General features: G+C 39.6%; 1 protein-coding gene across 1 annotated transcript; it reads right to left on the bottom strand.

The window, feature by feature from the left end:
- Nucleotides 1-531: 531 nt before the first annotated feature.
- On the bottom strand, nt 532-21113 carry ZMPSTE24 (zinc metallopeptidase STE24). Its single transcript, XM_068658105.1, has 10 exons — nt 20939-21113; nt 19130-19276; nt 16435-16521; nt 15647-15763; nt 11592-11744; nt 8614-8755; nt 6525-6685; nt 5185-5289; nt 2809-2952; nt 532-2469 (listed from the first exon to the last, which is right to left on the bottom strand). The coding sequence occupies exons 1-10, from the start codon at nt 21053-21055 to the stop codon at nt 2245-2247; spliced, it is 1398 nt and encodes a 465-aa protein (XP_068514206.1). The 5' UTR covers nt 21056-21113; the 3' UTR covers nt 532-2244.
- Between the last annotated feature and the right edge of the window lie 184 nt (nt 21114-21297).

Genomic DNA, 21297 nt, shown 5'->3' with positions numbered 1-21297 from the left:
AGCTGTTCTTGAATGACTGCTCGCATGGCTGCATATACACTGTAGGAGGATCTAGACACCCGGGAAGGAAGCAGCAGGTGCTGCATAGAAAGACTCAAGTGTGATTTAGGCTATTCTCCAGAACGTAATAAACAACTAGAGGCTGCAGGTCAGCAACATGCAGGTAATGCATTCCAGTTATCTGCCATTCTGCTTGTACATGGACAGGCAGAAGGTTACAGGACACACTGACAAACAAGATGCCAGTGCTGAGATAATCTCCAAACAGTGACAGTGAAGAAAAGGAAGCACCAGGAAATTTCTGTAACAGTACTATCTTCACCTAATAGCCTAAATATTTCATGTCTGAGATGCTTCCACAGTAACTAGCATTTTCTTCATTGTCCCATTTTGGTTTGTGTTTTGCATGTTTTCTGAAATAACCACAAAAATCAGTTTTGAGTATGTTTTACCTAGAGGGTGACATGAATGCTTTTCTGAAAGCACATGTAACATACATGCATTTTCCATAGGCTTACACCAACAAACATCTCTGCAACTCGAAACATGTTTATTTACTCTTCTGAACTGACAAATTCAAGTTAGCCCTTTTATTTTCAAGGCCATTTATTCAATGCAATTACCATGACAAACTACAGGCTCCCCATATCATTAAAAACTGTCTTCGAAGTCCATATCTATAGTTTAACTTCACATGCTCATGCTTCAGGGTATAAACACAAATAGAATAAGGCATACATATGGTTTCCAGCAACATCTGGTATCTTGCTGCACCTGAGACATCATCATGCCTATCTTATAAGGCATTTTTCACTATGATAACAAAAATGAATGTAATTAATGGTAAAGTCTCTGAGAACACTCAGACACCTGAAAGGATAGAATTTGCTTTGACTTGTTCTGCTCATCTCTGTTCAAAGAGAACTTTTTAACTTACCACAGGTATAAAATCTGATTTTTATATGAAGTATTTGCATTCAGTATGGTCCAAAACATTTGTATGACACATACAATCCTACATTTAACTGCTATCTTTATTCAACAAAAGTAAATTTAATTGCTCCTCTCATCTGAGATAACAGATGCAGAAGCGATTTCCCTGGTTATCCATTTGCCTTTCTCTAACGTACATGAATAAACTAAATCTTGTATTATTTGTATCAAAACGGGGAGGAAAATTTTCTAAGTATTCCAACACTATTTCAGTTGGATCCACATTAATGGAAAAACCCTCCCCAGAGTGGGGGACAAAGCCTCCAGACCTCTCTCTGCCCTCAGAATGGAAGTTAAATTCTGACACACTGTTCACAGATCTGACCACTTCTATATACACAATAAAATGAGGCCAAGGTTGACAGAAACGGAAGAACTGAAGTATGGAAAAGCTGTTAACTATTATGCTCACAAGCAAACGGGAGAACAAAGAATTATGCCCATGGCAGGGGAGGGGGGTTGGAACTAGATGATCTTTAAGGTCCCTTCCAACCCAAGTCATTCTATGATTCTATAAATTAGCAGCTTTTTTCCTGAGTCCTTCCATGGGTCCTGTCTGGATTCTCCATAACATTCTTCCACATCCCCAGAAGCACAGTGGAGCAGAAGAGAAAAATACCACTATAATGCTACAGAATACAGACTAATAGTCATTTTCAAGGAAGCCATGGTACATTTCCTTATTCCCACATTTCTGAAAAAGGAGGCTTTATTAAGTAGCATTTTCAATTACAACAGACATGAACTGGAATCCAGCAGAAAGGCCTGTACTTGCATTAAACTTTTTTTTAAACACCAACAGTGACAGGCTAATACAGTTATGATGAAAGAAACCAAGTCACTCAGTATTTCTTCACTGTGAATAAAGGCTGAGAATGGGAAGGGAAGGTTCACAGAACACTGAGAATGAGAAAAGGATCAAAACCAATGTTCAACTGAAGAAACAGGTGCTTTGAAGTATTATTTTGTCTTCTCTTACAAGTCTATACTATGATATGGAGATAAAAGCCAGTGTTTTGAGGGAAAGGTGTCTTGGTCTTCACCCAGTATGTTTTTCTAAATTAAGTACCACAGTTTTTTTGTTTAAAAAAGTAATTTATAATTAAATACCTGTTTCAGAATTCTCAGATTTGTTGCGCTGTTAATATCACACTCAGATGGAGCGATCCATTTTTAAAAAGAATTTAAAAAGCAACTCTGAACTTTGCCTCTGAGATGGAAGCACTGTCTTTGAACTAACAGTGATTCCTGTCACTCTTGCTTTGTATCTTTCAAGGCTTGAAGTCTTTCTAAAAGAGGTGGATGGGAATAATGCCACATTGAGAAGATCCAGTCAGAAACAGGGAATCCTAAATTATCTTTGTTTAGTTTGATCAAAGCAGAATATAGGTCTTTAGCCTTCCCAAGTTCCTTGGCAAATGCATCTGCTTGAAACTCAAATCGTCGACTTAATACAGTCAAGCAGAAAGAGAGAATCTGTGAAGAGAGAAGTATATTAATAATTATCTAAAAATTCAACCATCCACATTTTATTTACAATATTAGTAAATGCCCACTACAGTATCTTCCTTTCCTCATCCCACACACATTACTGTGACTGAGGAATGATCTCATTAAGATTTATACAGGCCACATCTGAAACAGGGAGTCTTCTGACACAGAGCACAAATTCTACTTATTAAATGTAGATAACAGATAGAGCCCATAGAAACTTCAATCTCTTCTCCAAAATAATAATAAAGTCAAAATAAAATCATAGTTTAAATAGAATGATACTTCAGCACCCATGTCTCAAAGACAAATTGAACAATTTACCTCATTGTAAGGTGAAAAAATGAACTGGAAAATAATCATCAAGCCTATCAGGGTAGGCTGAGTCTCATAGAAACCAAATGCAGCAAAGAGCTCTTTTCGACCAATTAACACAGCAAACAAGAAGAAACACAGGAAGGAGTTCATCTAGAGAAAGGAAACAACACCCTTGATTAAGATGGGTTTTTCATCCAAGTCATACATATGGCCTAAAATGTCACAGATTTGCATAGAAACTCCCCAGGGGTTAAAAAAAAAAAAAAAAAAAAAGCAAACAAGAAATCCAAATAGATTACTTTAGAACTCATATATGAAGAAGAACAAACAGCTAACCTTTACCAGTTTCCAGTATGTGCATGCAATAAAAAAAACATAATTTCTTCTGATCCTGGACAACCTGCTCAAGGCCCAGAAGGCCTCCAGAGGTTCCTTCCAAGCTAAAACATTCTCTGATTTTCTAATTATTTTCTGTCAGTGTGCTAAGAACAAGTTTTAAGTAGCAAAGGGAAATGAAAAGGCAAGACAAGATACACAAGGGAGGAATAGAAGAGACAACCCATTTCCTTGGAATTAAGCATAGGTTCTAAAACATTTAAAAACAAACAATGTGTGTCCAAAACCCTTCTTCAAAGCATTACCTACCGTTTGCTGTGTCACATTTCTGTTCCTGGAAACAACCCATGCTTCTATCTAACCATATTTGCACATTGCTTGGCTGGCCTTTCAGAGGCAAGGGGCACTACCATGCCTTATTACGTTTTATAGAGAATTTTATTAGTACCTTTTCAATCCATTCAAGTGGTTGTTTAATCTTTTTGGAGTAATGTGAAATGTGGCAGAATAATGCTTGTTTTTCAACAGACAGAACAGAAAGAAGAGGGACATTTGTGACAGAAAACAGTCAACACAAAGTACAAAAAACGTTGAAGAAGAATTTGTGAAAATTTCTGGAAGTTTACCTATTACTGTGAAATAATAGTATCTAAAAAGTTTTTTTTTTTGTTTTGTTTTTTTTTTTTAAGTACCACCTCCTAAGAGCACAGAACAGGCAAAAACAAAATGCTGGAGGGGCAAGCAAGGAGGGGCAGAAGGCCAGACTGGCTGAGCAGTGATTTTCTTCAAGAACTTAGGTGGAAGAAGAAATTGTATGGTTGCTGGAAGCAAGGTCAGGTGACATGTGAGGACTAAAGCAATGCTGCTTACATTTACAGGGAGAGAATTAATGCGGCCAAGGCTCAATTAGAGTTGCAGCTGGCCAGCAGTGTGGAGAACAATAAAAAAGGCTTTTTAAAGTACGTTAACAGGAAAAGGAGGACCAGAGCAAACATGCCCTTGATGGGGACAGTCACCTAACAAACAGGGACACATAGATAAAGCAGAGATGTTTAATGCATTTTTGCCTCTGTTTTCAACATCAGTGACGGGCTGTGGGACCCCAAGTTGGAGGACTGTGACCACTGGAATGATAAACTCCCAGTTTATCATTCATCCTAGATTCATCCTAGAGTAGCCAGAGAGCTGGTTGATGTCATCACGGGATCTCTCTCTATTATTTTTCAACGATCTTGAGAATCTGGAGCGGTCCCAGTTAACTGGAGGCTGGCAAGAGTGATCCCAATTTTCAAGAAGGGCAAGAAAGAAGAACCTGGCAATTACAGGCCTGTAAGTCTCACTTAAGTGCCTGGTAAAATTATGGAGATTATTCTGGAGTTACTGAAAAACACCTAAAGGACAATGCAGTCATTGGTCAGAGCAAACATGGGTTCAGAAAGGAAAGGTCATATTTAACAAACGTAATTTTCTTCTACAAAAATATCACCCCTTTAGATGACCAAAGGAAGCCAGCTGATACTATCTGTCTGCATTTCAGTAAAGCTTTTGCTACTGTCTCTCACAGTATCCTCCTGGACAAAATGACCAGAATACAGTTAGATAAAAGCACAATAAGATGGGTGAACAATTGGCTGATGCGGCGGGCCCAAAGGATTCTTGCAAATGGGGTTACACACAGTAACATATAATAAATAAAATTATATATAATATATATTACATACATATATATACCTATTATAATATATGCACAATAACATATTTACCAACAACTAATGCAAAAGGTAGAAGAAAACAATATAAATAAGTTCAGAAATACCCTCTGGGTCAGATTTCATAATCCACAATCACATTCCTTCGTACCCCTCCAAGAAGGGAGGAAAATACCTATTCTCAGACTCATGGCTCATGCTCCCTACTAGCCAGATGGGGCAAGGTGGGGACAGAAGGGCTACTGCATGCTCACTGTACACTTACAAATCTGGAAGCAAGCAATTGGAAACAATAATTACAGAATGCTCTATGAAAACCAACAATATCATAACTTACCTGACTGATGATAATGTTTTTGACAGTGTGACCTAGTTTCCAGTGACCCAGTTCATGACCAAGGACAGCCAGAACTTCTTCATTTTTACATCCTTGCTTCTTATTCTGAGGGAATAAGGAAGTTGAACTGAACACAACTGAATCAATTTCTTATTTATTAATTTGTCTTCCTACGTCAGGAAGTTTCCCAAGGGCAGGCTCGTCCCTTCTACTGGCAGATACACACATCCAACTTCTTATTGAGATTTCTTCGAGAAGATATTTACAAAAAGTAAACTTGCAAGTTCAACAATCTTCTACCAAGAGATGGTGATCTCTTATTTCTATGCATACAGACATTCCCATACAGACCTGAACAATACTAGAAAACTTGCCTCCAAACTCTCCTGTGCCATCCCTTGATCTAATTGTTTATTTACTCAGGAAAAGGCATTACAATGAAAGCTGACATTCAAAGCCACAACCTCTTAAAGCAGAATCAAAAGCAGAGTGAAGTCCTCCCTCTACTTCCTTCAATACTCAGAATGTAGCCTTCCTCCCAAGGTATTACTGAATGACAACACTCCCATCATCTGCAACAAATGCTATGATATGCTTTAAAAATATCATCAGGAAAGATGGGCAGGTGAGCTCAGAATCACCTCCTCTTAAAAATCAATACATAGACCTACACCTAGGCTGAGTAAGGCAATTCATTCTTCTCAGAATTACTCTTTCAGGTTCTTTGGAAATATCCTGCCAATTCTATCCATCCCCAAAACTCTCCTGAAACCACAAAAGCTGTACAGAAGATGCGCAGTTGCACAATAATACAAAGGACAATGAAAGGCTATCATCCTGTTCTTGACCAGGATGGGGAAGGGTCCACATGTAATCTGTGTATGTACACACATGCGCACCTTGCACCAAAATTCTTGCCTGCAACAAAAGGCACATAAATGATGTACTGATAGTCAAAAGCATTCAATTCAAAGGGAAGCTTAGGTGTGGCAGTCCCAAGAGAAGGAACATAATCTAAAAACCTGAACAGGTTCCTCATTTGATCAATCACAGGGAAGACGTATTTGTTACATGCAGTAAAACAAAAAGCTAAAGCTCCCACGGACTTCTGAGGTTTCTTTGATGTTTTCTGCACCTACTCACTAACAACCCAGAAATTCCATTTAACGGCAGCTCAATATCCTTGAGCTTTGGTGATGGAATTATTTGGTTTGTGTTTTACCATTTCATTTAGAACCTTTAAAATACATTCAGAAAACACAAGGGATAATCCCACCAAGAAGTTAATGTAAATAACAGTGAAAAATAAAGCCAGAAGAGAATAGAACAGACAAACTCACTTTTGTTTTAGACTTTGTCTCTTCATTCTCACCCTCTTCACCTTCTGCTGGCTCTTTGTTCAGTGCAGAATAATCTTCTAGGAGAGTGTCAAACAGCACTATCCGCTTATTCTTGAAGAATCCATAGAAGTAAGCATTGCTATGAGAAGAACGCTTAGAACCTGTTAAGTAAAAATTTACATTAGAGACCTTGATCTGAATAAGTCTGTGCACTGCAGCTTAACTATGCAAGGCCCTTAAAATTATTATATTTGAAATAGGCAAATTTTTGCAGTTACTTTCATCTAGGTCACCTGAATGGTGGACTCATGGATTCTTTCTACTATTGATATACTTTAGCCTTTCCGCAGAATAAACTGTTGAATTCATTTAAAAAACAAAAACAAAACTGTCCAGATCAAAGTAACTGTTAGATTTACCTAATTTTGCCTATAGACAGGAGCTTTTGCAATGCAAGGACTGAACAAGGTCTCTGTGAGAGAAGAGGTGAAATCTGTCTGCTTTTTCCAACAAAAGATAAAGCACTTCAGGCTGAAGGCGGACTCTCACAGTACATGCATAAGCCACACGAACTCCTCAGAGCACAAAATATCCATTGTTCCATTGGCAAGCCAACTCATGTTGTGGTGATAGTAATTTCAGCACCAAACCAAGACAGACCAACAGAGGAAGAGGCTGGTCAGAGTATGAAGCCTCAGCATCCAGTCCCTTCTCAGCAAGAAAATCTGATGACCAGCCACTAGGTAGTGTTGTCCCCTCTGTCTATTGTAAGAAGTTTCAACCTTTACCAAAGCATTTATAGAGAATGAACCTTATCATCTGCTTGTTACAGAACAAACCATGAAATGTAAGGGTTTTGTTGCATGTTACTAAGAAGTTAGTTCTGGAGTGGCAAGAGCCAAGGCAGAGTGCAGCAGAACACTGGCAAAAAGATGTTCATGTATCAGTCCCCCCACATCAGCAGGGTTGGTTGTTGGCTCAACAGCCTGAAGGATGCCAGGAAAAGAAAATATGGATTTGGCAGCCTCTCTCCACTGCAAATCATTGCCACTAAATGCAGGCATGCTGAAGAAGCTAATGCAGTGATACAACACAGAGGTGCCAGTGTACTAAGAATTCGCTCACAGGGCTTTCACCATAAAGTTTAAAAGTTTAAATTTCTTGGGTCCCAAGTATATCAACAGTAGATTTTTCTGGCTGCACCGAAGTAGAGTAGTGGTTGTATTTAGCCATCCCAAAGTTTTAAAAGCCACAACCTCCAGGCTAGAAAAAAAACTTCATTATCTTCTCTCTTTTAAAGCAAAATTCTACCACTGCAGTAAAATTCTACCATTTCAGCTCTTTCTTCCATTTCAAGTTGCTTTCACCAAGGCATTAGAAACATGTTCTATCCTCACAGGTGAGGCAAAACAGAAACTAAATTGGCGAAAGTCCCTGAAATCACATACAAAAGGGAGCAAAATGAGTAGCAGTGGAAACATTAAAGAGTAAAATTCTCCATGAAGATAGAATTGGAGAGGAAACGACAAGGTAGCTGGCATGCTCCATGTTATATTCCACAAGCTAAGAAAAGAGGATGCATAATTTACTACTCCAAAGTGAAAAAGTGACAATCTCAAGTAGAAGGGCTGGGTTTATTCAATCACACCATAATCAGCTGTCCACGTGAACACTCTAAAGAGGAATAGGTGTTTTTAACATTCATACCTTTTTCAAGTACTTCACTAAGGACATTGTAACAATTAATACTGAAAAAAGACTAGAAAAGTTAAAAAAAAAAAAAAATCCTTCTGCCTTAAGTTCTAGAATTGGAAACTTAATAGCTGCTTCCATTTCTGACTGCGCTATGTCACAGCACATGCCATGGCAATGGCTGTTAAGAACATCCTCAGTTAAGGCTGTATATTCAAGCTTCATTTTTCTCACCCAAAGTCAAAAAAAAAAAAAGAAAAAAGGAATAGAGCACAGACTTTGGCAAGTAACACAATAGCTGTGGAACATAAACAACTCCCCTGCTATAACATTCACAATCAGAGCTAAAAATCCACAAGTTTAAAGTTACAAAGACTCTTTATTCAAAAAATCTCACCTTCAACAACATACACCTTAGTCAATGGGAAGTCAATGCTCTTTGCCATTGTTTCAATTTGTTGCTTGAGCTCTCCCTCAGGAAGTGGAATGAATTTATCAAATAAAGGTGCAATGTAGTCTGCATAGATTGTAACAAGCACCTGCAAACACATATGGACGTTAAAAAAAAAAAAGAACATACAAATGTGTTTAGTACTAACTATGAGGCATGGCTTAAAGGGGACAGGGAGAGCACAATTCAGAAAAACACACCTTCATAAACTGAATCCTGTATGAACTGTGATCTATAGCAAAGCAAGGCTTTCCATGGGTCATCCCATCTATAAAGAAAATGACTTAGACTGTTGACAATCAGCAATTCAACAGCAAGATGGAGGTGGGGGCAGGTTGGTCTCCAAACAGTCCTCAGCAAAATTACTAAAAACAGTGCTTATGCTCTGAGAGTTCCTCAAACCACAGAAAAAAAGCCACTACAATAGCTGGCAGCAGTGACCTTATCAACGACAGGCTGTCACTTTCACCTACTTCACCAACACTGGAAAGTTCTCAAGTGTTTCCTAATGAGCAGCAGAGCCCACCAAACCAAGAGGTAGTTCTGCTTCTTCAAACTCCTGTTAATTTGCAAAGCCATGGTCTAGAACAGGCGAGAGATTTCTTGTCCTGTTTTCTTCCCCTTTTTCCAGTTGTGCACAGGGCTAAGGAACAGACTGATGTCTGTGTTACAAAGTGATTAACAGCCATATCCCCAAACCTCACTATGATGCACTTGCACCTCTTCAAAATTGCACGAGAAGCAGCCCAAATGAGAAAGCCAGGAGTGGAATAACACTCTGATGGAAAGAAAAGCTGAACTTCCTTCCTTCACACTCTTGACCTACACAAAACTATTTATTTATTTATTTAAAAGAAAAAGGACTGAACTGGGAATAAGTTTTAATTTTGGGTAGTAAAAAGGAACAAGGCATGAGAAGGAAGCAGAAATAAACAGTTTTTTTCTTCACATTGAAAACATATATGTTGACTTTTGAAAAGAATCCAGACTATTGAAAAGTAAGAATATATCTGAAATTAAGGAAACTGACTTACATGGACACGCTTATCTGCTTGAATAAGACAACACTTAAAAAACAAAACCTATTTTTGTTACTGTAACTGTTAAAATAAGAGTTTAAAACTGCAGATGATTTGCAGCAATTGTTGGAACATATTTTATAGAGCAGAAATCAACTACTTCTGTCCATACAAGTGTCTCAGGCCATTTAAAATGCGGGTGTACTAATCATAAATTTTCATCTCTGATCTTTGTGTAATCCCTTGGTATCAGCAAGAATTATACACTGGAAGAAGGATGCAACTGACCATAATTACGATGTTATGGAACGTGATTACAACTGGAACTTTTCTCCCTAAAGTGAACTCTAAAGAGTAACTCTTAACAGCTGCTACACTTATTTTGTATGTCAAAGACTGTTCAAAATCCCACTAAGGTGGGAAACCATGATCAACACCCTGTAAAGCTACAGTGACACTGCAAGACACCTGCAAAGCACCAATTGCTGGGGCATGCAATTAGTCCCAGAAAGAAAGAAAAAAAAAAAAAAAGTGAGCCACTCCGTCTTGCTACCTTTTTTTTCAGTACAGATACCTGTAGTTCTCTGATAAAACACATATTTTCTAGCATTTGCTGAGTAAAAGATAGGGTGGCTCTGTTTTCACAGTTTCTGAAGTATCTATACATTTTCCAGGGATTACCTTCTTCCAGTCCTGAAATTACCAGTTCTTTCAAAATTTCAGCTTAATCCATCCATGAAAAAGAAAGTCTTTAATGCTGTTAAATCTAAAGACTTAAAGCATTCACTAGCTATTTTTTGTAGCTAAAAATTTAGTGGATTTTTAGCTACACTAAATGTGGCCAGTCAATACACGTGCTTTAGAACACAAGCTGACAAATTGAAAGAAGTCCGAGAAAGGTATAGAAGCTGTATCTAAAAGCAGTGGTGAGACGAAGAAAAAACAAAACAAAAGACACATAACTACCTAATATAAATCACAAAAAAAGAAGCTTAAGAAAAATAACCATCGTGATTTCCTAGCCAGGTTTTCCTAAAAGACTTCTTGAAGATACTACCCAGATCAACCAGAAATTCTGAACCTGACGCAAGAATCTGGGATTGAAACAATTTTATTGTTAGGCTAACATGACACACTTTATTACATGAATGTAATCTAGTAATTCTTACAGTTTTTAAGGTGTTACGGTATTCTTTTAATTTAAAAATAAATGAAAATGTACAACACTAGTTCTCTAATTTCTTCTTTGGGTGAGCAATGGGTAGTATATTGAGACAAAAATGACAGTAGAGCACTAAGTATATAAAAAATAAAAAACATCACATCTTTACAATATATACAAAAATATCCTTCTAAAAAAAGACCTAAAAATGTCAGTTACCAATTCAGTATATAAAATAAGCTACATGAGCTGAACCAGAAAGGGAAAAATCAATACTTGTCTCAATACAAAGCAATGCAACTGAGAATTGGTGTTTGGTTAACTAGAAGAGACACCTAATGGAAATACATGAAACTTTATAAATGTGCCCAAAGCACATTTTTTGCCTAGTCTTGTCAAGCCAATTTTAGTTGTCTTGGTTTCCTTTCTATAGTTAAGAAAAAGGAAAATCTATCACCATACAGCATTTTAATTCCAGCATTCCATGTTTTTTTGAATGTTTATTTTTCAACTGATTAAAACACTCCAGTGTAATAGATAAAATATAAGATATCAAATTAATGTGGTTAGTTAATACAAGTTATTATTTCTGAACAGGTCCACTGAGAATACCATGAAGTGTTAAACATTACAGACACTAAAACTCCCAAGGTTTAGACTTGTGAGTGTCTAGACTTAGCTCAGCATACTGAGCCATGCAACTATCTAGCATTTGGAAGCAACCCACACACTCTTTTACTCACCAAGGAAACAACTAATGTGAAGAGCCAGGCATAGATGAAGAAGTAGTCACCCCCTATTTTAATAATATAAAGCAGAAGGGATGTCACTGGCAACAGAATACACTGAGTCACGATAAATTTCTTGATGGCATCCTTAAAAAAAAATCCCAGTGTCTGTAAAGAAAGGATATCAGTGATATTTACAATACAAATATTAACAGGTGATATTTGTTAATGAACTGATTCCTTCACTGGAAGCATAGACAAAGTAAGACAAATCACAAAATAATGAAGTAGCAATAACAGTGCATGCTAAGGAAAGTAGAGTCAGTAAGAAAAGGCTGAAGACCCTTTTCAGCTCCACTCCAGATAGCTGTAGGTCTGTACACCCACCCAGACTTGAGGCCCATGTGGATGCATGCTTCATTAGTAAGATCTGACCCAAACCCTTACTTTATTGCACGTATATCTTTAACTAAAGGAAGAAAGAAAAATGTAAGCTTATCTGTCCCTTAATTCCTTTAGCAACGAATATTCCAGGTATCATGGGATTTTATAGAAGTAGTAAACTGAAAGAAACAAAACTATTGTAAAATATTTTGTCTTTGAACAGTTGCCTCAATCTCAACCTTCAGCAGCTACCAAGCTGATTGTCTTAACTGAAAAGTGGACAAAAGTCCTACTGAAGACTTTTAGGTTTAAACTGGTCATTTCACTCCAAGTTAGCTTCCACTGGTATGTAGTTACTACTCCTGTAGCCGTCTCAGCTTCTAAAATTAGCGTAACTTTATTAGGATGGATGTTTAATGGATGTTTCAAAGACCCGTACTTGAATCAAACTGATCTAGTGATTTTGCAACATGATTAGACACCCAACTAGCTCTTTCAGGAATTGTTACTTCAGTACTTACAGCTATCTGCAAGGCACAGAAGTGAGGGGTTTATTATGTAAAGATCCTTTCTGACAAGGTTGTGTTAAAAAGCCCATACTGTGTTAAACATATGGAACTCTTGTCTGGAAAGAAAAAAGCATACTGGTAAAACAGGTTTAAATAAAAAAATAACGATTAGGGAAAGAGTTTGTATAGATGCCTCTGACTTCCGTGACTGTAATAAACACAAATCAGACAGAGTAATATAAATTTGTGGGTTTACGTACACATATTCACTGTGGTCACACAGTGAGCAATTTGATGATATACTCTTGCTAAGCAATTATCAGTTTCAGCAATAATACAATTGTACAGAAATGTGTCCACACAAATGGAGCATTCCAGACAATACTGTTTTTTGCCTGTATACATGAACCCGTTCAGCAAAACCATTCTGTAATTAGAAAAGCACGTGTGCCTTGGTTACACTAAGCAGTGCTTCTTTCCTGAAAAGCACCACAGGAAAACTGTAAGGAAAAGCATGAAAGATCTGTGCAAGCTTTGTCCTGGACAAAAGAAAAGTTGTTTCTGTTTGACTGAGACTCTTGAACTGGCACAAGCCATGAGAGAGAAAAAACAATGTACATACATCCATGCACTCCCATGTATTTTTTTCCTCAGCTCAGCTGGAAAGAGGCCTGTTGTATAGCTTTTTCATTTTTTGAGCTTAGTAAATGGCTGAAGAAACAGTCACTTAAACAGTCACAAGGAAGAACTCTTAACAGAATCGTGCTGCTAGCAGTGGTTCCACTGGACTTGACGAAACATTAGGTATTACTGGATGAAGACATTAGGACCACCATCTGAAAATACAATTAAGCTCAAGTTTTCATTTTAATTCTTTTTTAATGCCAGTGCCATGATCTAGGAGGAACAGAGCTATAAGATTGCATGGTGTCTTCTGTCTTTACCCCACTTCTCAGCTTTCTAAGGCATATGTGACCTCAAGAGAAATCGTTATTTTCAGAAAGTCACTACCACGGAAAAAAGAGTCTGCCTGAAAATCCTTTGAAAATCATTTCAATAAATTCCAGGAATCAGTTGTGAATTTAGCTCATTCACGGAAGGGCCTAACCCATTAGTCTAAAATGAAATGTAGAGATTTAACATTATTGGAGTCTCAAATTGGACTGGAGCTGGACTCAGCCTTCAGTTCTTGGCATGAGAACCGTTATGGAGAAACAAAGACATTAGGCAGACAGCTCAATCATTCTCACTCTCATTAAAGGATACATAGAAACTACATGGCTTCTGCAAGCTGTCTCAAGACAGTTTTGGAGAAACCTGAGCTGCTAAGTTTAGCTTTTGACACTCAACTTCTGCACAGAAGAAAGGCTTGATCAGTGCTCTGAGCTCACTCTGCATCTTAAAGTGTTTATACATATTCAAGTCAAGCTCTCCGCCCATCAGCTGCGTTGTCAGTTTGCTCTAACTCTAGTGCTTTACAAGTTCCAGTACTGAGTCTTAGGACTTTTATGTCCTCGACACAAAGAACTTCCAGTTCTGTCACCAAGATGGAACTTACTCCCCACTATAGTAGGAGAAATAATCAAAGAGTAGGTCTGATGCAACTACACAGGATTAACATGAGAGACAATCAAAGATGTCTTTGGATTCAAGGATTCTGAATGTCAAAAAGACGTCTAGGGCTAGACCTGGATACAAACATACTGCAAAAATTAGGACACTGTCAGCATTTACAGTTTCTAGGGATTAAAGAACAGAGTGGCAGAGAGAAAATAAATGTATTAAATAAATATTCTAGTTAAGTATTTACCTGAAGAAAAAAATGATTGACTCATGTTCTGCAAACATGGGAACATTCCTTCCTCCCTTTACAGGGGCAGGAAGTTAGCCTACCTGTATGCTTAGCTCTGCGTGCAGCTCTTCCACAATTTCCCCACCTATACATCTAATCCGGATAAAAAGTAGCAAGACCTGTTGACAACCAAGGAAAATAAAAAACTTCCCTAAGCAGCCCTAGCTAGCAGCATGTCCTCATGAGGTGCTGACACATACCAAGGCTGGTGAAAGGGAAACATTTTTGCCTATAATAGAATCATGGAATGGCTTTGGTTGGAAGGAACCTCAAAGATTCCAACCCCCCTGCCATGGGCAGGGATGCCACCCACCAGATCAGGTTGCCCAGGGCCTCATCCAACCTGGCCTTGAACACCTCCAGGGATGGGGCAGCCACAGCCTCTCTGGGCAACCTGTTCCAGTGCCTCACCATTCTCTGAGTAAAGAATTTCTTCTGAATATCTAATCTAAATCTACCCTTTTTTAGTTTAAACCGTTGCCCTATCACTACACTCCCTAGCAGAGTACCTCCCCATCTTTCCTGTAGGCTCCCATTATGTAATGAAAGGCTACTGTAAGGTCTCCCCAGAGTCTTCTCTTCTCCAGACTGAACAACCCCAGCTCTCTCAGCCTGTCTTCACAGTAATGGTCTCTTTGATCATCTTTGTGGCCCTCCTCTGGACTGGTTCTAATAGGTCCACGTCCCTCTTGTTTTGGGGATCCCACAGCTGAACACAGTACTCTAGTACTATGCATCCACACTGAAGTTTCTCTCCCATTAAGAAAGGCTGTTCCCGTGGGAAACTGATACTGAAACAGGTTAAACTAAGTTGATGAGAAAGTCAAGAAAGCCAGTGCTGAAAGTGAGTAACTAACAGAAATGCAAAGAGTCAGATTTTCTAATTTAATAAAGGCTAAATCAATAAATCAATGAGTGAGATGAAGAGGAAAATAATTTCTTATTTTTGTTTCACCTGTACAGTGTTCAGAAGTACCCCTATTGAGCAGCAACCTAGGCTTCTCAGGAAGAGCATATGAAGAGCAAAGAATGATCCATCCAAGAATGAACAGCTGAGGTATGAAATGTTCTTAGTTCCGCTGCTATAACAGAAACTTCTTTTTGCTAGAAAGCTGCTGAGGGGCACAGCCTCACTCAAAGACATTATGGATGTGGCACAGGACATCTGCAACAGTCATGAACTGTCATTGCTCTTATTTTTATGTAGAGCATGTAAAAATGTTCCTAAAAATAACAATCTTTGGCACAGATGTGGACATGCCAATCCATCTAACCTACCAAACCTATCAAAGGCATTAAGTCAGCATACACGTTGTCTATGATACCTGTTGATTGAAGCCATGTTTTTCTTCTATGACAAATGTGTTATATAAACTCCAGGGGAGACCGGTCAATGCACTGAAGAGTGTTGCAAGCAGCAGGAATACCAGTGACTGAATAATCTAAAAACAAAGAGAGACCTAATATTTACCGACCTGTACTGACACTAACATTCTTGCTGTCAGAATGGATTTTACACCAGTGGTTTAACTGAAACTGGTTAGAAGTTAAAGCTAGATAAATTTACAGAAATCACATTTGCAATTATCAGATTATTGATTATAGAAATACCCTCCATTAAACCAAAGCACACTATTTTCATAAAGGATTTGTTTGATGCTTGAAAACTTTGAAATTGTATTAAGCAGTAGATAAAGCTGAACTGTAAAAACAGTTCTTCCTGTCCTTAGCACATAGTACATATAAGAGAGTGTATGTTCACCTATGTTCATTTTATCACTACAGTGTTAGTTTATCACTAAGTATTGTTCAGTATTTCTTGACTTCAGGACACATCTAGAATAGCCTCTCATCTTGTATGTCTTACGAAGCAGCTGGAGATTACAGAGGTCACAACTACTCATTAAACCTGGTTAGAAAAACTCCTTGTCCTCCTCCAATATACCATTGACTTTTGAACAAAACAGAGGCTGACTGTCTGAAAAGCAATAGCTTTTAAATCTAACAAGCTATATTTTGCACCTTCTGCCAAATTTTTGGAGAAGAGTAAAAAAGAACCCCTATCTTTCTTCTAGGGACCACACATTTTCTCTGGCATTTAAAGATTGCTTACCTCATATTCTGGTCCAAACCCAGCGCGACCGGAAATCTGACCAGAGAGATCCCAGAGAAAAGGAATTCCACCACAGATCAGAATCATCTTTGGGGAAAAAAAAAAAAAAAACATCACAGAAGCAATATGAAGCAGGACGTCATCCCATCCGTCTAAAATGTTAGCAAAATAAACAGCTTTTAAGGATGAATCAGAACTGTTTTATGATTAAGTTTTTGACACCCTCCCTCCCAAATACACACACACATAACACTGCATAAACAATGCCTGGAATAGATTGCAATGGTTCTTTTTTACTCTACTGAAGTAGAGATCAGTTGTTTTTTTTTGTTTTGCCGGTGAAATGTTAATATATATACAAGCCTATTAACTACAGATTTTGCTGCTATATTGTCTCAGACCAAATATATTTTTCAGAAGATCTTAAAATTCATTTGCCCTGCAGTTGTATAATACACAAAAATGCCCTCTTTATGAAGGGCATGCCAAGATTCAGCAACTTGACTGTTCTGGAACAACCTTGCATGAATTCCTTACTGTGCTGGTTTGGATGTTAGAGAGTTAACTTTTGTCATAGTAGCTGATATGATGCTATGTTTTTGGATTTCTAGTGAAAATACTGAACAATAAAATAGGGGATTTGGCTGGGGGAGGGGGCTAACATTATTTGGGGACTGGAAAGGCATTAGATGGCTGTTAATGAGCAATTGCATTATGTATTCCTTGTGTTTTGTTTTCCTTCGGCTGTGGTGTTTTTTTCTTCATTTCTTTCTTTCTTAATAAAATGTCCTTATCTCAACCCATGAATTTTCTAATGCTTGCCCTTTTGATTTCCTTCCTCCCTGCCAGATGGGAGGTGGAGGGGGGTGTGGAGTGAGCTGGCCTGTGTGGTGCCTAGTTGCCTACCAATGTTAAAATACACCTACTGACAGAAAGGCATTCAGAATAAAGACAGCAAATAGCTTGCAGGTCCATTACCAACCCTCCTGGGACAGCACACTCTGATCCCAAACTCAGGCTCTGGGATTCAGAATGCCAAGACCACAACCCACCAAACCCCACCGGGAACATTAACTTCTTATTCAGAAGATGAAATAAAATGAAGATACTAGTAGAATATACGGATTGTATCTCAGCTTACTGAAACCTGCTCTATTTAGGACAGTGCTCGATTGATTAGCTGGGAGCTTTACCTCCCATCTTCTGTTTTTTGTTCCTTGATTTTTGTTCATTGGTCTTACTGCAACATAAAAAGCAGAGAACTGTAATAGACACCAAAAAACAGTGTTTTTAAAAGTTTTGTTTAACTTTTTTTTTTTTTTTTTTAACATAAACAACCTCAATAAGGGGATCAAGTGCACCCTAAGTAAATTTGCAGATGACACCAAGCTGAGTGGGAATGTTGTTCTGCTCAAGGGTAGGAAGGCTCTGCAGAGGGATCTGCATAGGCTGGGCCAATGGGCAGCTGTATGGCCTTCAAGAACACTAAATGTCAGGTGCTGCATTTGGATCATAACAACCCCATGCAGCAGTACAGGCTTGGGGAAATGTGGCTGGAAAGTTGCCCAGCAGAAAAAGACCAGGGACTGTTGATCAACAGCCAGCTGAACCCGAGCCAGCAGTGTGCCCAGGTGGCCAAGAAGGCCAATGGCATCCTGGCCTGCATCAGAAACTGTGTGACCAGCAGGACTACAGAAGTGACTGTCCCCCTGTACTCAGGCCGCAGGGAAGACCACAACACTCTGTACAACTACCTGAAAGGAAGCTGCAGTGAGGTGTGTCTCAGTCTCTTTTCTTAGGTGACAAGTGATAGGACACAAGCCCTCAACCTGCTGGCCATGCTTCTTTTGATGCAGCCCGGAATTTGATTGGCTTTCTGCGCTGCTGGCTCATGTCTCATTTTTGTCCACCAGTGCTCCCAGTCCTCTTACTCTTGTTACATGATTTATATGGTTTTACAGAGCTATTTTCATTATCTTTTATAAATGGACCTTTTTATCCTTAAGTTCACTACTGTGGTAGATAATACATAGCAATTATATTCTTGCCAATGCCAGGAAATTCAAGATTCATTTCTGACCCAGTCATGCTACTAACGACCAATATATTTCAGCTGTTAAGTCAGAAAAAGTTTCTTCTACAACTGTTTGCATATCATATATATAGACACTTTGTTTTAACTCTCAGCTCTATTTTTTCATATTTTTGAACATTACTTGCCAAGCGTAACATCTGTATAGTCAAGAAGAATCTACTGGTACTCTTCCTCTTCTCATTTTTTTTCTATGTACTACTTAAAATTTATTTTAAAATGAAAGTAGCTGCCTCCCTTTCCCTTCAAACACAGAAAAATAACTGTATTTGTAACAGCTGAAAATAATTCTAATACTCCTTAATTATTTGGAAAGCATAATAGGCCAGACATGACACTAATACATAACAATGTATGCTGTATTTGTGCAGTACTCAGCACTGCATAGCGAAATTACGTGCTGTCTAAATAATTTCTTCTTTTTATAAAACCAATATGCCACAAACAAGAAACACAGAATCTTAAGTCTTCCAAATTTCAGTTTAACGGGACATGCCACTGTGCCAACAGTGCTGCTGCATAGGATCGCTAAAAATCAAAGTATTTCACAGTTTAACTGCATGAAAAGTATCATATGAATGCTAGAGTAGCTCAAGTACTTACAGTGCCCTCAACCTCCGAATACAGGCCTGACCAAAAGCTGAAAGTACTTTTGTCCAGCTGATACAGACGAGATTTTTCAAATGTTTCCGAATCCATGATCTGTCCTAGTTCCCATGGTACATGTGTTGTTGTTCTATACACTCGTCTCTGAAAAATTGAAAAAGAAACTTAAAAACTACATTTTTTTTTTTTTAAAGGAGAGAAAAGTTACACACAGCAAGTACCCATCAGCCACCACAGACAGGGAAAAACAACACCACCACAACAAAAAATGCTATTAACCCTGCCCCGCAAGAGACAACAAATATTCCTAAATTCTCATTTTCTACAAGTTCTAAATTAAAAAGAAAAGCGTAATTCTTACAATCAGAAGCTGAGTTGCTTTCTTACTTATTTCTTTATAACATAAATACTTACTACATAAAGATCATACAAAGTAGCTTTTCCACAGTATAAGACTTACCGTGCCATGATTATTACTAAGCAGAGTTTCAAACTAAATACCAGATCCTCCATGAAACCAGAAACCACACCTATAGTTTGGCTGCATAAATGAGGAGCTATAGAAGAAAAAGCAACTTGCAAATTTCAGAAGTCTGAAAGTCATTATTCACTGTCTTGTTTGAATGTTTTTATTCCTTTTTTAGAGGAAAAGCTCCTACCCTCTGTCACTTCAAAATGCACTATTCCTTTGACTAAAGTATTGGACTGTAGTGTTACTGACAGCTCAGCTGAATCTAACGGCTCACAAGTGTAAGCAGCATTGCTTCCTCCCCTCCCAGCAACATTCTCCCTCGCTGATGGGTCTGGCTAAGATAGAGTCAACTTTCTCCACAGCAGAAGAAAAACACACTCTTACGGCACTGTACTTTGTATTTGCACAGCATCACTATCTCTCTACCCACAACCCTGCAGCATGGATGCCAGAGTGGGCAAGAAACTGGAAGAGAACTCAGAAAGGACAAATGGATATTCCATACCATATAACATCATGCTCAGCAATAAAAATTGATGGAGGAAGAAGAAGTTGGGAAGGGCTTGAAATCCAAGGTAGCTGTTGCTTGAAGACTGGCTGAACATCAGCCTACTTGTGGGAGGTGGTGAGCAATGGCATTTGCAGGACTTGTTGCTCTTTTTTTTTTTTTCTTCACTTATTAAACTGTCTGTACTCTGACCTCAGTTTTCTAATTTTGCTTTTCCTGTTCTTGCCACTGCCCTGGGAGGAGGCATGAGCAGCTGAGTGGGTGTTTGGCTGCTAGCCAGCCCTACTCCAATGCTCCTGCATTTGTTAAGTGTTTCTATGAATTCACATAACACAGCAATGTGACAGTGAGCGTCCCATCACGTTTCTGGAACAAGCAGGACACAGTGCCTTCGATCATTCGAGCAAACACAGTTCATTTGGAAAAGACCAGCCGGGCTCCAGAGCAAGGGCAAGAACGAGCAGACAGCGGCAGCACGTGAGGCTGGTCCGCGCTCTCCATCCAGTGTCGTTAACATTGCCGCCTGTCTCTGGAACCTACCACGCGGGCCGCACAGACGGACACGACGAACCCCTTCCACCCCTCACCGGTGACTGCACGCGGAGAACGAGCTCCGCCTGGCAGGCCACGGGCAGCAGCGCCTCGCCCTTGCCCCACTACCTCGGCCGAGACAGGGCCGAGCTTTCCCCAGGCGGACGCCGACCCCCGGCAGAGCTGCTCTGCTCGCCCTCCCGCCCGCTGCCCCCGCGGCTGAGGCCAAGCCAGGCCGAGCTGCGGCCAAGCCTCTACCCAGGTGAAGCCTGCCGCCGCCGGAGCACCCGCCGACCTGCCGGTGCGCCAGGAAGGCCTCCCAGAGATAGACGGCCCAGGAGAAGAGCAGCACGGAACAGAAGATGCGCTTCTCTGCGGGTAGCTCTGCCCACAGCTCGCCGCGGAGCGCCATGGCTCCGCACCGACCTCGCGTTCTCTCCCTCCTCCTTCCGCCACCGCCGCCCGCACTGCGGCGCCACCTGGCGCCCGGCGGAGCTGCGGCCGGGCCGGGCCGACGCGCGAAGCAACGTGGAGGAGGTCCCGAGGGGCCGCGCGGTGTGCGCTGGGATCGTCCCTTCAGAGAGCAGCGGGGGACGTTAAGGGGCTGCGGCGGTTGCGGTGGGGGCGGCTGGCCCGCGGCCGGTACAGCCGGTG

Source organism: Anas acuta, chromosome 21 (genome assembly GCF_963932015.1).
Source record: "Anas acuta chromosome 21, bAnaAcu1.1, whole genome shotgun sequence".
NCBI classification, from domain to species: Eukaryota; Metazoa; Chordata; class Aves; order Anseriformes; family Anatidae; genus Anas; species Anas acuta.
Note: the sequence above shows the minus strand (reverse complement) of the source record. Positions and strands in the feature narration are given on the sequence as shown.